The sequence below is a fragment of the Magallana gigas genome, chromosome 2, assembly GCF_963853765.1.
Source record: "Magallana gigas chromosome 2, xbMagGiga1.1, whole genome shotgun sequence".
In the NCBI taxonomy this organism is placed as follows: Eukaryota; Metazoa; Mollusca; class Bivalvia; order Ostreida; family Ostreidae; genus Magallana; species Magallana gigas.
The window spans coordinates 35819632-35842638 of record NC_088854.1 but is presented as its reverse complement, the minus strand read 5'-3'; the positions used below and the strand labels follow the sequence as shown (position 1 = coordinate 35842638).

Here is a 23007-nt window from a genome sequence, read left to right as displayed (position 1 = left end):
GTATTCTATTAACTGACAATGCAAAGTTTTTGTTTGTCAATGATAAATTCTTAGGAGCTAATAAGAACATCAAAGACAAGGCTGAATTCATTTGTCCCAAGGGGACCATTATCTGAGCCATGGTTCAGATGGAGCATGTGTTTAGGGGAAATTGATAATTTGTAAAATGGGTGATGGTTTTGGGGATATTTTAAAACTGTTTTATGTAAACCAAAATTTTTTATCATTATAAGGAAATAAATAATATCATTATTAATAAAGAAGTTAAACTATTTTTAGAAGTTGTTTAAATTTATTAGTCAAGTAAATTGATGAAGTGACTCTATTGGGCATTAATGTAAATGAAATTCAAAATTACTGATATGATTGTAGTGTTTTGGCAATTTTAAAATTGTTTGTAATTTTAAATTTTCTTTTTTACATTTGTTTACATAGTATGGTAATTATGGTAATGTTTTGGGAGTTTATTAGATTTAACAAGCTCATCAAAGAAAATCATAGTCCTAGTATGGGATCAATTTTCTGATATGGAGTTCCATTGTGCCATAGGAGAGAGTGAGGAAAATTTGAAACAACTAATTGCATGTGTCAAGACTCTTATTAGCAAGATATTGAAAGTTTTATCAACAGAAGAACATTGCTTGGCTACCAGTATTTCCATTTATTACAAAGGGAGGGGTTATTGTCATTTTGTTGGTTTTTCTTTAAATCAATTAAATTAACAAAATATATATCATCAGATACATACTTTTGTAAATGTATTACTGTTATAGATATGTATTTCCAGTGAAATTCTGACAATTTTGATTTTAATTTTTCTTTGTTAACTGATTTTTTTTTTTTTACAATTCTAGAATTTTTTTTTGTATGTGTTCCAAACCTTTATTATTCAATTCAATTATTTGTCCCATTTGAAATCAGCCTTGCAGGGGTGATAGTCCCATTAGGACAGTTCTAGTTAAAGGTATGTTATCAAGTTTGTGAATTGTATTCATATTTTACACTTTTTTTGGCTCACATGGTTGGTAAATGAGTATTAATTTTGTCGCAAAGACAAAAGAAATTAATTCAGTAAATACGCAACGCTTTTTACAATGGTCAAGTTGCAAATCTCTTGTTTATGAGATAGAGGGTCACATGTTTGATTAAAATTCAAATAGTCATGCTTTTACCTTAAAGGGACTTGGACACGATTTGAGATCAAAAATTTTATTTTCATTTTTTATGTATAAATTGGTTTATTGGTGCATTTTAAATGATTGACCAAAATATTGAATGTTAAAGTCAAGTTACAAGCGAGATACAGAGGTAAGAATTGATTGTTATGTAAACAAAGCTCGAGTCTTATACATGTAGTTGTTTACAAAAATGTAATGTAGAGAATTACCATTTCGTAGACAAAATGACCTGCAAAAAACAATTTAAACTAATTCAGTTTCTTTATAAATACTATTTTCAACAAAGAAAAATACATTTGATTGAAACTTACACCAATACAACACATTTGTAAAAAAAAAAAATGACATTTTCGAGCTTTGTTTACAAAACAAAGAATTATAAACTCTGTATCTTGCTTATAACTTGATATTTGACTTTCAAATTTTGACATAGCATTGTAAACTTCTATATTTATCAGTATAAACATTGAAAATGGGAAAATAAAATTTGAAAATTTTAAGTCAAATCGTGTCCAAGTCCCTTTAATTACAGACAGAGAAATTGGAATACTGTCCATGCAAGGGCAAATTTCTATGATTTCTGATAGTACAGCAATGTGTTTTATTAAGCCAAAAAGTCAACAAACAATAATTGATCAATTAACATGAACTATCAAAGCAAATGCCACTTTTAGAAATATGAATCAGTGATAGCCCATGCAAGCACGAAAAATTACAGCTTACACTTTTCAGTTCAGTTTAGTTCTTTATTAACTTTAAGCTATACAGCTTATCAGTACAATAAATGTAAACAATATACACGTACAGGTAGGTTAACAGGAGAATGTGGCAAAAGTGTACATACGCAGCAATGTAAAGGCGTCACGATGCTAAAATACGGCTAGAAAACGATATCATTTGAATCATCGCAAAAATACTTTGACTGGGAGTATTTCTTAAAATCTATGTTACATTTATTGACACCGATGTTAAACATTATATTTGAGGCATTTTTGTGTCGTCATATGTACTTTGTAATCACGTGACGGGCGAATCCTAACATTTCAAATAATCTATTTAAATCGCATCGTCGCAGGGGATTAATGACATTAAATCATAGATATTTTTAAGAAAAATCCTTTTTAAGTCATATACTTTGAAGTTATTGCTTGGGAAAGAAATACATATTTCGTTTATGGAAGATACTGTTGAAAGATTCCACAAAATCATCAAAATAATGCACATTTTTACTAATCAAAGGCGATTTACAAAAAATTGGGGTAAATCCGTAGGTTTCCCAAGCACGATTCACACTGGTACTTATATTCTCTTTCTCTACCAATTTTATATAAAATATTCTAAAATTGTGTTGATCTTTCACCTAGCTGCGCCAAGCTGGTTTTACATGCATTAAAATTTCTTCATTCAGTTGTTTACACGTAGCAGGGAAAGTCTCCAAACCTAGTTTATTTACAGTCTTTTACTTATTAAACAAGCATTCTGAGAGTATTGCATAAGCAATACACGTCCCCTACCGGTTTGTAGAAATTTGTGAAAACAATACACTGTTATGCAGAATACCATTTCTTACCGTCTCAACAGACCAACCCGATAACAAACCCGATTGTAATAATACAAAAAACCTGTCGATTAAATTTACAATACAATGCTTGACACTATTTTACAGAACTTTTTTGTTTGTTAGAAACAATAAAAGGAATGGTCCAAGAAATGCACGATATTATTACTGAAAACATACTTTCCTCGTTATTTGATACACACCGAGCCCGATAACGAACCCGAACATTAAAAAATTGGAATATAAAAAATAAATTTTCTCTAAAATATGTCAACCAGACGCTACAAAAGTGTTAACTTGATCTGTAGTTTGATATTTTGAAGCTGCTTATATCATATCATTCGTCAAACGCATAAAAAAACAGTGGAAAACTGAAGTGGCACAGACAGACGGACGGATGGATGGACGGACGGTCGGACAGACGGACGGACTGACGGATGCAGAAGAAAGCTATAGTCCCCTCCGGTAAAAACCGGTTGGGGACTAATAAAATGAAATTCATCTTCAATAGAATTTGAACATAAAAAACATTTTCTATTGTGTCTTTCAATATTATAAAATCGACCTGTTTCTGTTGACAATTGATGGGAAGACGACCTGAATCTTGAAATACACTTTTGATATTTGTTTGGAATAGGTTTCCTTAAATAAAAATTTAAAAGAATGGGTTGCAATTAAGTATTTGAAAAAAGAGCATTTACTAGAAATATCTAGTTGAGAAAAAATATACTATGAAGCTTGGTCAAAAATACGTTGTTTAACAACAATGAGATCTGCAGCTGGGTTTTTTTCCCCACTTTTCAAACATACCCAGATTGCATAAAAATTCTTTAACATTATTCAAGAAGTTTTTTGCATTATGTTTTTCAACAGAGTCATATAGTGTATAATAGCAATGTTGAATAATACAACTATTATAGTACAGTATTTTTTCCAAAGCATAACTATGTTGAACAATCTTTGGTACAGCAGAAGACAGTGTCCTAATTCAGAATAAACTGCTACATTACAAGTTAACCTTCTAACTCCAAAGATATGTTTACAAAAATCAAGATGAAGTTTCTCAATATTAGGTGCTTTGAGTGAATCCCATACATATGAGGCATAGTTAATGACACTGTCAACAAAGCAATCAATTAAACAATGATAGCAAAGTATTATGATTAAAAAACATGTTTCTAATAAAAAAAATTTCAATAAAAATAATGCCTTCTTACTTTGCTCAGCAAGTTGTTTCTCGGCTTTAAAAAAATTATTATTGTAGTAAAAAATAATGCCTAGATAAGCAAACTAATCTACGATTTCAAGTGATTTACCATAAATATACCATTTTCCACTTTCTTTTACCTTTTCTAAAAACAACAATCTTTGACTTATCAACATTAATGTGTAATTTCCATGTGCTACAATAATATGTTAATTCATACAAAAGAGATTGAAGACCAGCAATTGTCTCTGAAAAAATCACCATGTCATCAGCATACGTAAGAAGGAAAAGATTCAGTGACGAAATTTCAAATGGTACACATTCAGAATTTAAAAAATTGATTTCAAAATCATTAACATACAAAATAAATAAAATGGGTGAAAGAACTTCACCTTGCATTAAACCAAGATTGCTGTTAAAAAAAATCACTCAAAAATCCATCAGAAGTCACACATGCTTTAACATTTTTATACAACCCTTTTATAAAACGTAAAAGTTTTCCTTGGATACCAATTTTTTACAATTTCATCCAAAGTTTAGACCTATCAACAGAGTCAAATGCTTTTTTGAAATCAACAAAGGCACAGTAAAGTCTTATTATTTGCCAACGATGAAGTAATCAAAGTATGTAGAGCAAAAATTGCATCACTTGTACCACATTTAGATTTAAACCCGAATGGTGCATCAGTAATGACATTATTTTCATCTGACCATGTTATAAGTCTGTTGTTCAATACAGAAGTAAAAAGTTTCCACATGTTGCTAACAAGGCTGATTCCTCTATAGTTATTAGGATTAGATTTATCTCCCTTTTTAAAAAATAGGCACAATAATAGAAGAAGACCATGATTCAGGAAAGAGTCCTGTTGGTAGTATACAATTAAAAAGTCTATGTAGGATAGGCAGCATTTATTCTTCAAATTCAATGAAATATTCAACAATTTTAAAAGAAAGTGTAATTCAGTTTCAATTTCGTTAAAGTCACAAAAGATGCAAATTCTATCGTCGAGAGGTTCACCACGAAACCGTCCAGTTTCCAACATCTAAGTTGCGCCATTGTGGATCTCATATTTTTTGGAATGTCCATCAGCACATAGTTTTCAGTGTTGAAATGTTCCCTGTCCGTCTGTCTGTCCGTGTGTCTGTAGACGCAACATTGTCCCCCTATAGACTTTTTTATTACTGAATAGAACAGTCTGAAAATCTGTACATATGTTGAACACCATCTGAAGATGTGCACCTGCAATTTTTTTAAGATCAGACAAGATTTAATAATTTTATGACAGTTTTAATTTTCCTTATTCTATATTTTGTACACTAATGTTGAAAGGTAAGGAAGGTAATCCTTACATATTTTATTACTTAATTAATAGTATTAAAACACTCTAAATATATTTATACATAAACATCCAGAGGAAGTTTTTTTTGTCTGTCTCCTAACTAAATTTATTTTTTGTAAGTATTCTATCAACTGACAATGCAAAAATGTTCTTTGTCAATGATAAATTCTTAGGAGCTGATAAGAACATCAAAGACAAGTGTGGCTGAATTCATTTGTTCGAAGAGGACCATAATCTGAACCATGGTTTCAGGGAAAATTGGTAATCTGTAAAATTGATTGTGGTTCTGGAGCTATTTTAAAACTGTTTTATGTAAACCAAACGTTTCTATCATTATAAGGAAATAAATAATATCATTATTAATAAAGAAGTTAACTATTTTTAGAAGTTGTTTAAATTAATTAGTCAAATGAATTGATGAAGTGACACTGTAGGGCATTAATTTAAATGAAATTCGAGATTACTGATATGATTGTAGTGTTTTGGCAGTTTTGAAATTGTTTGTAATATTAAATTTTCTTTTTTACATAATTTACATAGTATAGTCATTATGGTAATTTTTTTTGGAGTTTATTAAATTTAACAAGCTCATTAAAGAAAATCATAGTCCTGTGGGATCAATTTCTGATATCAATTTGCATTGTACCTTAGGAGCACTAATTGCATCTATGAAGACTTTTATTAGAAAGATATTCAAAGTATTTTCAACAGAAGAGCATTGCTTGGCTAGCGGTATTTCTATTTACTGCAAAGGGAGGGGTTATCGTCACTTTGTTGGTTTTTCTTTAAAACAATTAAATGAAAAACAAAACATCAGATACATAAATTTGTAAATGTATTACTGTTATATGTGTTTATTTATTCATTCACCAATCAAGGGCCCTAAGGGGGCCTATACGAGGGTTGATCCAAAAGTAATGTCACAGATGCGATTAAATCATGAAAAATCCTCATAAAGTGACAAGAACTTGTGATTTGAGATATCTACCTTATTCAATTCAGATCTGAAAATTTTAATGCATTATTATAAATATTTCTGAAGATAATATACAATGTATTTTGTAGAGCGTGAAGCAAGGATAATCACCGCACGCTAGTGACGTTATTTCTTGATCTTTGGCGTTCTGGTAGATTTTCGTAATTTAGTACTCTATAAAATTTGGCCACGATGCTCTATTTTACATTTTTTTTTTTTAATTTTTCCCATAAAGAAACTAATTTCTCTTTTTGTAATGTGTGATCATTTTGTCGAGGTCTGTTCAAGAAGTCATGAACTGAATAATAGAGTTCATGACGTTAGAACCTAGTTTTAACTTTCCTTCAGAGGGTATATCTTCTGTCTATTTAATTTACGTATTACCATGACATGTGCATTCTTTTATTAGATATTGGAACCACATTTAGGGTACCTGTTCACTCGCTCTAAGTTTTAGTTTGATATATCAATTCCAGTATATTTTCTAGTGATTTTTATCCATCGAAGCAAAAAATGTCCAGTCCTTTTATTCCTTGATCTAGAGACAAAAGGCATTGCGTAGATATTCAAAATGGACGGTAACGTTTCGTATTTTTTTTAAAACAGTTAGAAAAAGACTATGATTTATTCTTTTTCAAAATATTGTGTTGTTTGGGTCTTTTTCAAATTTTGAAGCATGTATTTTTTTCAGAAATGCAAACCTTACAAAAGACATAAATTCATGAAGCGGCGATGTCACATATATGTCATGCTATAAATTTTACTTCAAATTAGAATTTTGATAAGGAAAATTTTGATCTATCATTCTATACAATACAGCGCCAGAGTGAAACGCGATGCATAGTTTGACATTTCTTTTGGATCCACCTTTGTACATTAAAAAAAAATATATCATGATTATAACAAAGAATGAATGAAATAATAGCCTAGAATGTCCAGGTTCATATTACAGTATGCAAATAACATGCAAATGATTCATCAATACAATGAAATATATGTATGGGATTTATGTATAAATGTAACGAATGTGGAATCTCTATTTTGTATTATACTGTTCAGAGTAAAAACATGATCTTCACAACTTCGGTCTTTTCTAAATCCATTTTGTTCATTGACTAAAAGTTTGTTATCCTCTAAGTAAATTGTTAACCTGTTGTTTAGCACTGTAACTTTATACCTTGGATATGACTAAGAAAAGGCGAATGCATCTGTAGTAAAGTGGAATCCTGTGATCAGAGTTGGGTTCTTTAAAGGGACTTGGACACGATTTGAGATCAAAATTTTATTTTTATTTTTATGTATAAAATGGTTTATTGGTGTATTTTAAATGATTGACCAAAATATTAAATGTTAAAGTCTAGTTACAAGCGAGATACAGAGGAAGAATTGATAGCTATGTAAACAAAGCTCGAGTCTTATAGTTGTTTGCAAAAAATGTAATGAAGAGTATTACCATTTCTAAGACAAAATGACATGTAAAAAATAATTTAAACAAACTCAATATCTTATTACTATTATCAACAAAAGTAAGCTACATTTGAAATTTACACCAATACAACAAATACATTAAAAATGACAATATTCGAGCTTGGTTTACAACAAAGAATTATAAACTCTGTATCTTGATAATAACTTAATATTTGAGTTCAAATTTTTACAGAGCATTATGGACTTCTAATTTATAATATTTCTCAGTATAAACATTGAAAATGGAAAAATAAAATTTGAAAATTTAAGGTGGTATGGGACATCTGTCGATATCAATGTGGATTAAAGTACTATATAATTGGAAAACTTTCACCGGTTTAGAATTTTCAAATTTTACAATATCTAACCAAAATATAGCTTTTAAAAATATTTGAAAAGGTAGAAATTGTAAAACCCCCAGCGGAATTCGAACTAATGACTTACAGGTTTGTAATAAATTCTCTAACCCACTGCGCTACGGAGTTAGGCGACCACTTTTGGAAATATATAATTACACTTTATTTTATTGTTTATTTCGATAAACAATACGTCACAACATTGAAGTGTCCCATACCACCTTAAAGTCAAATCGTGTCCAAATCCCTTTAAGTATAGGTAATAAACTTCTATATTTATCAATATAAACATTGAAAATGGAAAAAAAAATATTTGAACATTTGGGTTCCAGACCCCCCCCCCCCCCTTTAAAAAGACGCGCAGATCCAAGTGGTAATATGTCGTTTGATAGGGGATTTATGACGACTATTTATATTGTTTTCATTAAAATTATTTCATAATTTCAAGCTTGTGGGTGGAATGAAAACAGTTTCAAATGTTATATGATATAAAGATTAACAGCATTCAAGGTTTTCTCTCATTTTCAAGCAATGATTCGAAGGACTCTCAAAATAAGAAAATAGACGCAAAGTAAACTGTATTCACGGTATATGGTCACATTGTATGATGTGTCTCAAAAGTTCCTTTTTTGGACTCGTCTATTTTAACTGCGAAAAATTAATGAGACATTCTGGCGCGGAGTCATGTAAATAAAATTTCCATTGGTCAGGATTGATTCTTTCGTAAGGGTCGGGGTAAGTATAAAAACCAATTTAATAATTCAAAGTTTTGAATTGTTAACAATGATATATCAGATTCAATCTTTTAGAACGATTTATAAATCCATAATACAGCCATTTGTAATCGGTTGACGTGTGGGCATGGTTGTGCATTTAGTAGGCGGGCATCCTTACACCCTATACATTTAAGGCAAATGAAATCGTCCAGCAGATAGAGAAATCAAAACCCCCTGGCATTTTAGTTCTTCCAGTTAACTTTCCAGACTGCATGTTATAATTAATTAATGATTTTGTTTGTTAATAATAATTCAACATCAATAATAAATTAAAAATGAATGTACACTCTAGTACGCTAGTACACAATCTTGTTGCGACGATGACAACCCCCCCCCCCCTTACATCGGTCATGATACCTATTTCTAAATCAGGATTACACACGTGCTTGCATGTGGCAGAAGACAAGCTGGAACTTAACTGTTAAATGAACTATAAGTTACCGATATTATCTGGAAATATATCTTTCCTTAGTAAGTTCATGTAATTGTGAAAACCATAGAGGAATGCATGCATGATCTGCGCATAATAACTGCTTGATACAATATTTCTTTTTTTCAACATGCTATGATAATAAGGAAATATATGCTTGACTTCATATGGGAAAATTCGTGGGGGGGGGGGGGGAGAGCATGCCCACTTTTTCTTGCAGCAACTAATTTTTAAAATTTACATATAAAAAATTGAATTATCATGGAGTTGCCCCCCCCCCCAAACTATTTTGGGCGTATGTAAAAAAAAAATGGTATGAAATTAAAATCATGAAATAAGGATTGAAATTGAAGTTTTAGATATACTAAGCACCCCCCCCCCCCATCCCCACCCCCATTAGATTGTGAAGATTTTGGAAAATTAAAAATTCCTTTTTTTTTGCTTGTCAAGATCTGTTGGATGAGTTTGCCCCCCCCCCCCACCCACCCACACACACACACACTTTCAAAAGCGATGCTACGGGCCTGGAAATTACTCATTTTCTTTATTCCCCTTTTTAATAAACAAAACAAAACAACAAACAAAACTGATGCAGATAAATATAATTACATGCATCAAAATTAAACCTAAAAAACAAACTACATGTACATATTTATCCTTCACCCACAATATTGCCTTTTCGATATTTGTCATCGTTTTAGACCCGTGTAACAATATGTTAAGTAGGTGCTTGCACGACAAAGAACCCCTTGCTGATCTACGTTTCCATTAACGCATATAAAGAAAAAATATATTTTGATTTATTCTTGACTTTCTTTTGATGTAAAAAAGAGAAGAAATTAGTTCTCAGTCTCTCTTTATGCCTGTTTGTTAGCGGTTAATCTAAGTTCATTTTGTATATCCTTTTGTTATTTAAAAAAAATGCAATCTAAATCTTTTTTCCCATACAATATTTCGGATAAAGCAATGACGAGTTGTTTCTTGAAATTTTATTAGACTATGAAATTGTAAAATGCTAACATTGAAAATTCAGCTCGATTTCTTTCTTTTTTTAAGGTAAAACTTAATTGATTAAAAAAAATGATTCTTTGAGACAAAACAAATTGACATAATCAATAAGAATTTGACAATCTCTAACTGAAGGTCTGTAACTCTTAGTCTGAAAAAGAATCGGATGGACGACCTAGGATCCAGATCGTCCATCCGAATTTCTTGAATATTGCCATTTCTTTCGTACGCGGACGCAATACTCACCGAGACTAAATTGTTCGTATCTTAAGTTTTAACTGCTTTGAAAGGTAATATTGGCATTCCGATAATTTTGAAAATGAATAATTAAATAAAAAAGGTTAAAATTGCAGTAAAATTACCGGCATCGGTCTTCTCCATGCGCGGATCTAGAAGGGATGGGAAAGGGTTCCAGACCCCCCCCCCCCCCCCCCCAACCGCAAAATTTCTTTCAATTACGTGTACATTATAAACTTACCAACAAAATATGCCTCGGACATCCCTTGGCAAACTCAAATAACGGTCAGACCCTCAACCCCCACCCCGGAAAAATTTTCTAATCCGCGCATGCTCCCCCTCCTCGAAAGAGAAAATTATTCTTCAAACCCCCCTGTAAAATTTCCAGGATCTCTGCATATATACAAAAAGATTCATCGGCGCTTGCGTTCAATAAAAATGCGTGTAAATGTCTTTTTACCTTCATACCGGGCATAACCACAGTCCAACTCTGTGAATAAAATGCGGCGAATCAAGCTATAGACAACGTGTTAAGATCTATATGTGCTTATAAACATGTAGTATAATACTTTGTTTCTTTTAATCAGTGTTTATACCACAGGCACTTGTTTCTGAGAAATTTTTTTTACCCTATTGTATAATAATAACACAAGGTATCTAACTCCGAATGAGTTAAACCACCCCCTCCCGTGTGTTGCATTCGTTTTCGCTTTTATACGAAATGCAATGCAAAGGTGTTTAGTACCATTTTCTTCTACAATAAATTATCTAAACAACCATGTATAGCATGCTTACTTTTGTTGTATTCTAATGTGCATAATCTGCGTCAAAACATGATAGACTCCAATTGAACCGTAGGCACTGACATGATAGTATCGCAGAGAATAGTAATTCGGAATCTGATTGGTTAGAGTCTGTTTCTACTGCATAGAAATATTCCAGTTTTTTGCATTTTCCACTCATTTTCTTCACAGAGGATGAACATATTGATATGAAATTTTGTATACAGGTTAATCATGGCAATATCTAAGTCAAGTTTAATATAAGGTATGATCGAGCCATTTTTGACACTTGGACGTAGAAAAATTCCAGTTATTAGCAGTTTCCAATCATTTTCTTTGCAGAGGATGAACATATTGAAATAAAATATGGTATACAGGTTTATCATGATAATATCTAAGTCAAGTATAATATAAGGTAAGATCGAGCCATTTTCGACAGAATTATGCCCCTTGGACTTAGAAAAATTCCAATCATTTGCAGTTTACGTTCATTTTCTTTGTGGATGTTTCCAAGGGAGGGCACAGGGCGAAAAACCATCTTTAAGCAAGTCCTTAAAGGTGGCTTAAAGGTGACTTAAAGGAGCTTAAAGGCTATACAACCTTTAAGCCGCCTTTAAGTCACCTTTAAGCAAGTGCTTATAGGTCCTTAATGTCCAAACTTCTTTAAGCCACCTTTAAGCCACCTTTAAGCCATCTTTAAGCATCTTTAAGTGGCATTTACGCTCTCTTTACACTGCCTTTACACTGTCTTTAAGTGGCCTTTAAGTCAATATTGATCAAGCTGAACAATAAAAACATATATTAAATGCAAAAGCTCTTTTATAGAGATGGGAGGGGGTCATCCGAGTGATAATATAATTTCCAAGGAAGGGGGGGGGTGTTCCAGGCGGTTTTAATCGTCGCTCCATTAAACACAGATCGCTATCATCAGCACCGCTCTGCTGGACACAGATTGCCGTTATAAAATTCTTTATAATTTTTTGGGGGTTTCAAAATTATTGTAGGGATGAGCGCAGTCTCTGTATCTTAATATGTGCAAAAAACTAATTAAAGTATGTTTATTTCCTATTATAAATTAATCGGTGAAAAAAATCTCTCTCTCTCTCTCTCTCTCTCTCTCTCTCTCTTTTTCTCTCTCTCTCTCTGTTCCTCCGGTTATTAAACAAAATAAAGATAATGAACCAAAAATGCATGATTTAATTTGATAATCGGTTTAAGGTTTGTATTTTTTTTTTCAATTTTCATTATTTCTAATTCTAGATCCTCTAGATACATGTTAAAAGATGAAAAGACTTTCAACTGCCTTTGTTATATCGGGCAGGATATTACTGCTTTGTTTGTCTAGACATAGTTTTGTTCGTTTGTGTATATCTAATTAGAGTCTATTGTTTGTCCAACTTAAGAAAACCCCTGGAACTAACACAGAATATACAAGATATACACAACAGTTGTGTCGCGTGCCCAGGTGCATGTTTGTGTATATCTAATTAAAGTCTATTGTTTGTCCAACTTAAGAAAACCCCTGGAACTAACACAGAATATACAAGATATACACAACAGGTGTGTCGTGTGCCCAGGTGCACGTCAGGGTTTCTAAAGGCGTTGAATCTTAGTATGTACGAGTATACGATAAGTCAAGTGAATAAAAGTTAATTTACATTTGTAATTCATTTTCAAAGTATTATTTATAAATTAGATATAATTGATTGTTACAAACTGAATGGTTTGTCAAAATCTTTTCAAGTAAACACATTCAATACAGTGATTCAATATCCACTGATATATAGGATATAAAAACGCTCATGTATAAATAAGTTGCCGTGGCGCAGAGGAAGTGTGGTGATGCTAGTACTCTAAGGGTCCCGGGTTCAATTCTCGCCGTGGCCGGTTTTTTTTTTTGTGTTTTTTTTTTCATTTTTCTTTCTAGAACAAAAACCGTTTTAATACCTTTTCTTTCATAAAGTTAATACATTTTGTTGGAAATTAAGCACAATATTGAAATAAATTTTTTTTAATGGCTTAAAGGTGGCTTAAAGGTAGCTTAAAGGTGGCTTAAAGGTGGCTTAAAGAAGTTTGGACATTAAGGACCTATAAGTTGTCCTTAAAGGTGGCTTAAAGGTGGCTTAAAGATAGTCTTTAAGCTGCCTTTAAGCCATCTTTACGCTTTCTTTAAGCCATCTTTAAGCAACACATATAGCTTAAAGGTAGCTTAAAGGTGGCTTAAAGATCATCTTTAAGCTACCTTTAAGCATCTTTAAGCTATCTTTAAGGAGAACTTAAAGATGGTCATTCATCCTGTGGGGGGCATAAGTGTTTCACAAACATCTTATTCTCAAATGCAATGTGTTATTAAATTAATTACATTTGCAAAGTAATTAGTATTTAATTAGTTTGGCAAATATGGCCATATAGTGAAAATGTATTAATCTTAGAAAATCTTCTTCTCTACATCCACAGAAGGGAAAATTAAACTGAATGCATGGTTATGATCTTTTTTAAACCCTTTAACTTATTTGTGCAATTCATCACCCTTGGGCCAGGACCCAAGCAATTGTGTAGGATCAATATAGCCACACGGTAAAAATGTATGAAATTTTATATTTTGTTCAGACTTATATAGCTGTGAGATACAGGCATGGGGTAATCATAATCAAGTAATTGTAATCGATTGTAATTATTACTCTTTTTCAAGTAATGTACAGTAATTTGTAATCAAAGAGATTTTCGATTACTTGTAATCGTAATTAATTTTTTTTGAATTTCAATGTAATTATAATTACTTTCTTGATTACTTTCAATTACTTTTCTCATAAATATTTTGTGATGCACATATTGAGTGGAAAAAAATACCGATACTCTACCAGACCAGTTTCCTTTATAAAATAATTATCAGATTAGAAGTGTTTTATTCATTTATTTTGATTTTCCACTTTCTCTTAAAATATAAATATTGGCTCACACAAGTATATTATCAGATAATTGTTGTTCACTCTGTGTTGCCTCGTTTATATAATTTAAAAGACTGATCTCTTTATTATCATATTGGAGGTTTCACGTGTTATTAATCATCACCTATCAGTTTACAGTTCACAAGTGTCTTGTGATTGTGATTGCAGTCTAAAATTAGTTAAATTGGGATCGATGCACTAAGAAAAGAATTGAAATTTGAAGTTATTCGTACTTGTAGTAAATAATATGCATCACAAGGTACATCTTAACAAAAATACAAATTATATTAGTTCTTGAAGACATCAAGTTTCACTGAGAGGGTGTTTGCTTATGATGTATACAACTCTTCATTATTTATGTTCCCCTGCGCTTTTGTGGCTATGAAATGGAAGGGAAACTCAATATTTATGTGTTGATCCAACGGATAATTCTAATTTTCTATATAGTATTGGATTTATTTACTTTTAAACACCTTAATTGTTCAAAGGCCGTTTATTCATATGATACATAAAATATGTGGAATTCAATATTTTGTGAATCATTAGTTTTTTGTGTCTTCAAAAATCTTTTTCTCAAGAACTATATAGTGCTCAATCCTCAAATAGTATTGGCCCCAAGGGGAAGAGGGTCAAAGTTAAACAAATAGAAATATTTATGGAAAATGTTTAAAATCATAAAAACTACAATTTATAATAATACAGTGTAAGCATCCTAGGAAAGTGTACATTGTAAATATTTCAAATCGTGACCCCCAACTAAAACTTGGACTCCAGAAAAGGTTTTAAAATAAATTGTTAACTTTTTTAAAGAGGTACATGTACAATACTACACTTAGTGATACTTGTATAAGACTAAGTATGTAAGCATCCTTATGTCTTCATATCCTAATATCAGGTCACAGTGACCTTTTTCTCCTTTTAAGCTCACGGAGACAAAGTCAGGGGGCAGATGTTTTACCCCGGTGTCACGGTCCGGACCTGGTTGGGGTTTTTCAAGCAAGTTCTGTAACTAAGTTATTACTTTCCCTATCTTATTTAAACTTGCATATATGGTCATCTGGACCTACTTATGAACTCAAAAGACTTGGATGCTAAATCTCAGTCATGAATTTCATATTTAAAGTTTTTTAAGCAGGTTTTAGTTTTTGGAGCAAGTGCTCTTTGATAGTCATATCTAAGTTACTACTGGTCCTATCTTTACCAAGGTGGATGGATGGTGCATCTTCTAATACTTATGCACTTGATAAGCTTGATTGCTGAATCTGAGCCAAAGGTCTCGGATGTTGGAGAAGGTTAATGTTTTAAAAGTTGGTTTTAGTTTTTGAAGCAGGTGACCTTTGCGAGCCAAATCTAAGTTATTACCGGTTTGCAATTTGGATAGATGATAGATGATGCCTATGACATTAAATTATATGATATTATATTCAATCATATTATATTCATTGATATTGTACGATATAATATGATACAGTATTGTATTAAATGATACAAAATGTAGAATATGATAAGGTATTGTGAAATATTTTATAATATAAAAGGATACTATAAGATGTTATTTTGTGATATAATGTCATATCATATGATGTATCATTATATGATATTGCTTGATATGATATTGTATTATGGTATGTATCGTATGATTTTTATTATGATATTATCTGATCAGATATGATTGCGCTCGTGAGAAAAGGGCCCTTATGGCATTTTTTTCACAATTTCAGATTTTTATGGATTTATACATATATATGTCAGAAGATTAAAGTTATGAAGTTTCATAAAGATCCAATTACTATAAATATCTTTATTTAGCATTTAAAGTTAAGGATTTTTTTTTACCTATGACGTTGTTCACCTTGCGACGTTACGTTATGATTTTATCAACGTCATTTTTATGTTAGGTATATAGCCCCAATGTTTTATTTTTTATAATCTTTGCTTTTGAAGATATCACTTTTAAATTATTATTAGATAACTTTTTAATAACTTTTAATAATAATGCATATATAAATATCAATACATAATTTTTTTTATATAATCCGGGGCGGCTCCTTGCATGTGCACATTGAAAATGTAAATGTCACGAAAACTATGAAGTCTTTTTAACGCACTTTCATTTTTTCTGAATAAATCATATCTTAGTCTAGTAAATAACTGATTTTATAAACTACATGTGCAATTCAAAGAATGTTTTTAAAATTATTCATTATCAATAACTAAGTACAATGAACGTGGCATTTAAAAAAATGTATGGTGCCAATATATACGCATTTGATTCCTGTGCATGCTTTATGAAAAAAAAGAAATTTCGCCAAATGTCGATCTTTCTTTTTCTCAGTTTGCTTTAACTTCTTTATTCTTCTGTACATTTACACATGATTGTCACTTTAGTGATTTCATATTAACGGTAATCGTATTTTACTTTGATTCGTCATGGCTTGCTTAATTCTATGTTGCTTTAATATATTTTAGTCTGTAATTATTTAAATTACTTTCTTTCATATTTACTGATCTTGTTCCTTAGTTCATTATTATACCTAATTGTGTTTTAATTAAAAACGTAAATTCTGCAATGAAATCGTTTAAATGAAAAGTCGCATTTTTAAGCTAAGCGGTATTGTGTTTGCTGCAATTGCCCCCCCCCCCCCCCCCCCCGTTCAGGTTTATGAAAATACCCAGCAGGCTTATTAAGATTCCGGGATGTTTCGCTCTTAGAGAGACAATTCGAGCTAATTATTTTGCTCCTACGCGTATCAATAAAAGATACAATGAGTTCACCAAGCTCTAACATAAAATAATGATCCTTTTCGCAAGCTTGGCATGGATCTCGAGAGTCTGAAAATTAGCATAGACACCTACAAAACTAAATGGGGACTACATCTTGAAAGTAAACATGATAATGTGCGATACAGATACATGTTCATTTCAATAAATTCGTAAATGTGTTTAAATGAAAATTGAAGTTAAAAAAAAATAATATTTATTAAGTCAAAATATGAATGTTAACATGTCGACACATGAATAATTTAGTGCTTGTATATGTAGCTCAAATGCCACGGAAATTTTGAATAATCAGCACACCAACTTTTTTTTATTGAAAAAAAACTTCTCTCATGTTTTTGAGCGTTGTCTAAAATTTCTAGCATCTTATCTGCCGGAATGCATCTACATGTATTATAAAACAAACTGAGCGGGTTATATTCTTATTGCTATTTACATTTATGGTAGATGTTGTACGCACAATTTACATGTATTTACCCTTTGTCATTTAGGAATTTGTTCCAAAGAAGTTGGTCAATACCCCTCCCCTAAAAATGTATATTTATATAAAAAATCAAGCTCCATAAACTTTTGGACAACTAATTTAAATTTGGAAAAAATATATAATCTAATCAATTAAAAATACTTATTGTTAAATTTTTTGCACGAACTTGTAATCAATGCTAGCTTTAAGTAATCTAAATCAGTACATGTACATCGCTAGCCTGCTTACGTAATTAAAATATAAGACCACTAATAGGTTTTGTAAACTTAATTTCAGAATCAAGTGAATTTGGCTTTTAAACGTTTTTAAAATATGTTTTCATTAATTATTACAATAAACATGTACGCTGTTTTGAACACATTTTGATAACACAGAGAAAGTAGCCGATTATATGTTTATCTGTTCTTTACAATTTTGTAGCACTAAAACTAATGAAGAGTTGAAAAAATTATTTTATTTCACTTTTTATTCTGAATGATCTGATCGGCACTTTATAAGCATCTATTAAATAATACTGCTATTTTGCCTAAATATATTACTGACAGACCACAAGAGAAACAAAGCGGGGGCAAAAATAAGGTGGTGCATATATTGTATAAATTCATATTTGTAACAATTAAATGACAATCGTAAAGTTAACTTGCATTTGCTTTTGCGCTTAAATCTCATACACTATGCACCACATTTTGTTGTCATTGTAAACATTTTCTTTATTTATAACATTCAGTTAAAAAAACAATTTTCAGAGTGTATATCTAATCTTTATGAAATAGATGCAATGAAAATAGTCTGGAATAATAAACGAACTTAAAAAACCCCCACTAATGACATGAATAATTTCTTCTAAATATTCTAACTTGAATAACTGTAAGTTACAGTACAAAAAAAGATTAAGCTAAAGTGAAAGGTTATATTCATACTAGCTTCGCGTCGGTTGACAATGGTTTTCTCGGGGTGTCAATTTCAACTGTTACCCTCCCAAACAGGCACTATTTATATAATAAACACTTTAAAAAATGAAATACAGTTAATGAATGGTAGTGGCACAAAATAGATACAAAGCATTAAAATTTCAGCAATAATTTTTTAAAAATATTCTAGTCCGAATTCCCGTTATCAGTCTTTAAATCCCTACCTATTTTTTATCCAATTTTATTTAGTACTTAATTTAGAAAATATAAACCCATTTATAGTATTTCGTCTATTTATGTAGACAATATTCTTTTGGCATAAAATTTATATGAGGTCAATGATGAAACTTTTGAGATATGGTGTCTTTTTATTATCGTTTTTAAGCATTTTCAATATTTGTGCAACTCAAGCAATACGATTATTCTAATGAATAAGTGAGTTAAAACCAACAGAAAATATGCAAAATTATATAGACTAAAATGTATAATCTTAACTTTTAATATTAGAGTACTGCCAAAATGTTTTAGCGGAAAACAAAATCTGCTTTTTAATTACTCTTTGTGTATAGAACAAATTTTACTCATGACATTGAACTTTATAACAATCCTTATTTGAGAACTCAAACCCTGAGTAAACAACACCCTTAATGAAATTATACGATATTGTTTCAAACTACAATATACACCATTATTATAAAGTTCATAAACTTTCATTTTCATGCTAAAGGTGGTCTAAAAAGGAGATGCCTTGTAATCTCCAATTACCTATTTTTACTGATTTTATGCAAAAAAACCTGCAGTATAGTAAACAAAATGATGTATAATTTTGGTACAATTCCTTAAAAAATGCAAACCTTACCTTAAAAAAACTTCTCAGAAACTAATCAGCTCAGCAAATTAAAAACTTATATGAAAGTATTTTCAGGCAGTATAGATGCAATGTTGTGAAAATCATGACCCTAGGGGATAGGGTGGCCCCACAATGGGGGTCGAATTTTTACATAAGAATATTTAGAGTAAATCTTTAAAAATCTTCTCAGAAATTAATCAGCCAGGAAAACTGCAACTGATATGAAAATATTTTCAGGTAGTGTAGAATCAAAGTTGTGAAAATCATGACCCCAGGGGGTAAGGCGGGGCCAAAATGAGGGGGGTTCATAGAAATATTCTCAGAAACTGATTAGCTAGGAAAACTGAAAATTGTGTGGAAGCATCCTCATGCTGAATAGATTAAAAGTTGAGAAAATCATGACAACCAGGGGGAGGATTTTTAAATAGAAATATATAGAGTAATTTTTTTCAGATCTTCTTTTCAGAAACTGATCAGCCAGGAAAGCTGAAATTTATGTGGAAGTATTCTCAGGAAGTGTAGTTTCAAAGTTGTGAAACTCATGACCACTGGGGGTAGGGTGGGGGTTGTTTAATTTTTACCTGGGAATATATAGAGTAAATCTTTAAACGTCTTCTCAAAACGGAATAGCCAGAAAAGCTGAAACTTGTATGGAACATCTTCAACTAATGTATATTCGAGTTTGTTTTGCTCCTGAAACCTGGGGGGAAGGGTTGGGCCGCAATAGTGGGTTGAATTTTTACACGGAAATATATAGAGAAAAATCTTTAAAAATCTTCTTCTCAAAAACCGATTGGCCAGAAAAGCTTAAACTTGTGTGAAATCATCCTGAAATAGCGGCTGGGTAGATTCAATTTCATTCAAATCATGATCTCCGGGAGCAGGATGGGGTCACAACGGGGGGGGGGGGGGGGGGGGATTTTTACGTAGGAATACATAGAAAAAATCTTTTAAATTCTTCTCAAAAACCATTTACCTAGAGAAACTGTAACTTTTGTGAAAGTAACCTTAAGAAGTGTAAATTCAATAAATTCGTTAAAATAAAAAAACAAGGGGGTAGGGTGTGGCCACATTGAGGATTCAATTTTACAAAGATCATCATTTTAATATTCACAAAAACTAATATGTTATGATATATCGTTTCACTTACATACAAGCATTTTGAGAAATTGTGAATTGTTTATACTTTGGACACAGGTCTATTACATGTATTGGGCCTCACAAGGATTTCAGAGTTTGTTATAGGTTTATATCTTTTATATAAACAATCGTTATGAATCTTTGAAAACTGCAATGTGCAACATGTAATATGACTATAAAATCATCCAGTTAGAAAAATAACTTGATTGTAATCATAAGAATATCCAAGGGGGAGATGGATTTTTATTAATAAAGGAATTGCATGTATCATACTACATTGTGCAGATATTTTGTATTATGACTCCATTAATCTGAATTTATTGTTGTTGCTCAGGTGAGCGATGCGGCCCACGGGCCTCTGGTTGTATTTTATGCTTTAACGGTTCAAGTCATATAATCATGTGTTTTGGTTTTGATATAGGTATTATTAAATGTTTTGATAGTATTATGTTTAACATTATACCTTTGAAACACTAATTTTAAAACAAAAATTGTGTTAATAATTAAACTAATTGATCTTCTTCTTGATGCAATTTGATTACTTTATTATAGTAATTTTATATTATTGTTTTGTTATAGGGTATGTATTTTGTGAGCTCTGTACTTCTTATTAGAATGAATATGCCGCAGGAATATAGGTATGCATTTAATAACTTATTTCTTTGCCAAATAATATAACGGTTTGTTCTGCAAGGAATACATGCATGGATGAATAACCTTTGGCTTTCAGGGTCTTGAAAAATATTATGTGCTTGATTTTTTGTAGGTCAATTATCACAGAAGTACTTGGAGACCTGCAATTTAATTTCTACCATCGATGGTTTGATGTCATATTTCTTGTGAGTGCTTTGTCAAGCATCGGATTTCTTTATATTGCACACAAGCAAGCTCCTGAGAAGAATGGTTATTGATATTTTCATGTGTCATTGCATCAATAAATATCAAGTTTAACAATATTTTGTCCTAAATAAAAAGTGTTCATCATTATAATTACTATTGATATGATTGACAAGTTTGATTACAAGTCTGTCAATTAATCACAAGTCAACAACACAAAATCATGATTCTAAAAAAGGAAAACAAATGTAAAACTACCAGCAATATTTAGTGAAAATGTATTTGAATCTTATTGAAAAAATGTTTGTTGGCATGGCTTATCAATTTATCAAGACATAAGTGTGGAATAATCTAAAAGTTCAGGACAACCTCCCCTGATATTCCAACCAAATGCATAAGTAAATTGACTTATGAATTATACATGTAATGAAATCAATGTTCTAAAATACTGGGTATACTAAATAAGCAAATAAACTATTTGTCCTACATTTAGAAGCTGGGATGTAACTTAAATACATTTTGATAGAGATGTCAGTACATTATTTCTCTGAATGTTTACGTGAAAACATGGCCGAGGCAAAAAAACACCATAAATTACCATTTGCATTTAGAGTGTTTTCGGCTGTGTTAGGGTGGGTATTTATTATAAAACAAAAAAGAACATGTTAGACTTTCCCAAATTATTCGAGTTATTCGAATTCGAGACTATTCAAATTACGTGTATTGAATTTTTTTTCTGAAGGGAACTAAAAAGCCTGGACTTGATGTTCAGTCACATGTGCAGCTTCGATGTAAAAAAAAAAAAAAAGAAGAGCTATCTTGCCTTAATGGATGTCCTTGTATTTTGCAGCTAAAATGTATATGAAATCTTGTTACAAAAGACGTAAAGAGTAATTTTCCAAAAGTTCGTTCTGAATTAACACACCTATATTTAAGTTGCACAATTTTTGTAAAAAAGTAAAGTAGAATTTGGCACATGTACTGTAAGGGACACTTGCAATGTTGGTTAAATGCTATAGGGTTATTTCTATTCCTGTAATTTTCTAATTAGTCTAATATTATATAAACTTGTAAATAGATGAGAAGTTTTAGAACCATAATGAAGAACAGCTGCAGGTCTGAAAAATATTCGGATGGTGGACCTGGGAGTAGCAGTGCCTCCCATAGTAAAATCAAAGTACTGAAAGAATTGGAAAGCGCTAAGCCGGGAAGAAAGTGTTAAAATATACCAAATGTTTTGAAAATACATGTAAAGAATCATATTTGAATCGGGATTGGTTCGTTATTGTAAATTTCACGTACTCAAGAATTCTGAAATAATATAGAATTTGGATATGCCTTAGTTATAGAATACATTAATCTTTTCAATGCTTAATGCATGCCGTCGTCTTACAATGAAAACAGAATGCTAATGCCTATAAAAAATTTGCTAATGTTTAGCAGAGCTGAACAGCACATGTTTCTTGTGAAGAAAATAAAGTAAAATAAGATTATCGCAAATAACAAAAATTAGACTATGACTGATATTTTCTTTATGTTTATTTGCTAATTTTCATCATCTCTTTCTTCTTACGTCTGACAATTTGCAAACCAAAATCATGACGAACACTAAAAAATAGAGTGGCAAACTACGATATCAACTGCAAAAATAAAAAGCAATAAAGTTTTGACTAAAGTAACTAGAGATAATACTGATCGCATTAGAGATCTGCCTTGCAGGAAATGCCACTTATTCTTCAAAATT

At 31.2% G+C, this 23007-nt stretch overlaps 1 protein-coding gene across 7 annotated transcripts in view; it reads left to right on the top strand.

Annotated features, from left to right (window-relative positions):
* Positions 1–21380, top strand: part of LOC105341203 (Golgi pH regulator) — a 221285-nt gene extending 199905 nt beyond the window's left edge. For 5 of the 7 annotated variants that reach the window (XM_034447653.2, XM_034447652.2, XM_034447650.2 and 2 more), the window contains 2 exons: positions 21006–21064; positions 21193–21380. In XM_034447653.2, the coding sequence (XP_034303544.1) occupies positions 21006–21064; positions 21193–21337 (204 nt within the window). In that variant the 3' untranslated portion in view covers positions 21338–21380. Of the gene's footprint in view, positions 1–921; positions 965–5456; positions 5545–21005; positions 21065–21192 lie in introns of all 7 variants that reach the window. The other 2 variants (XR_004596369.2, XM_066076348.1) reach the window with 2 other exon arrangements.
* Positions 21381–23007: the final 1627 nt, after the last annotated feature.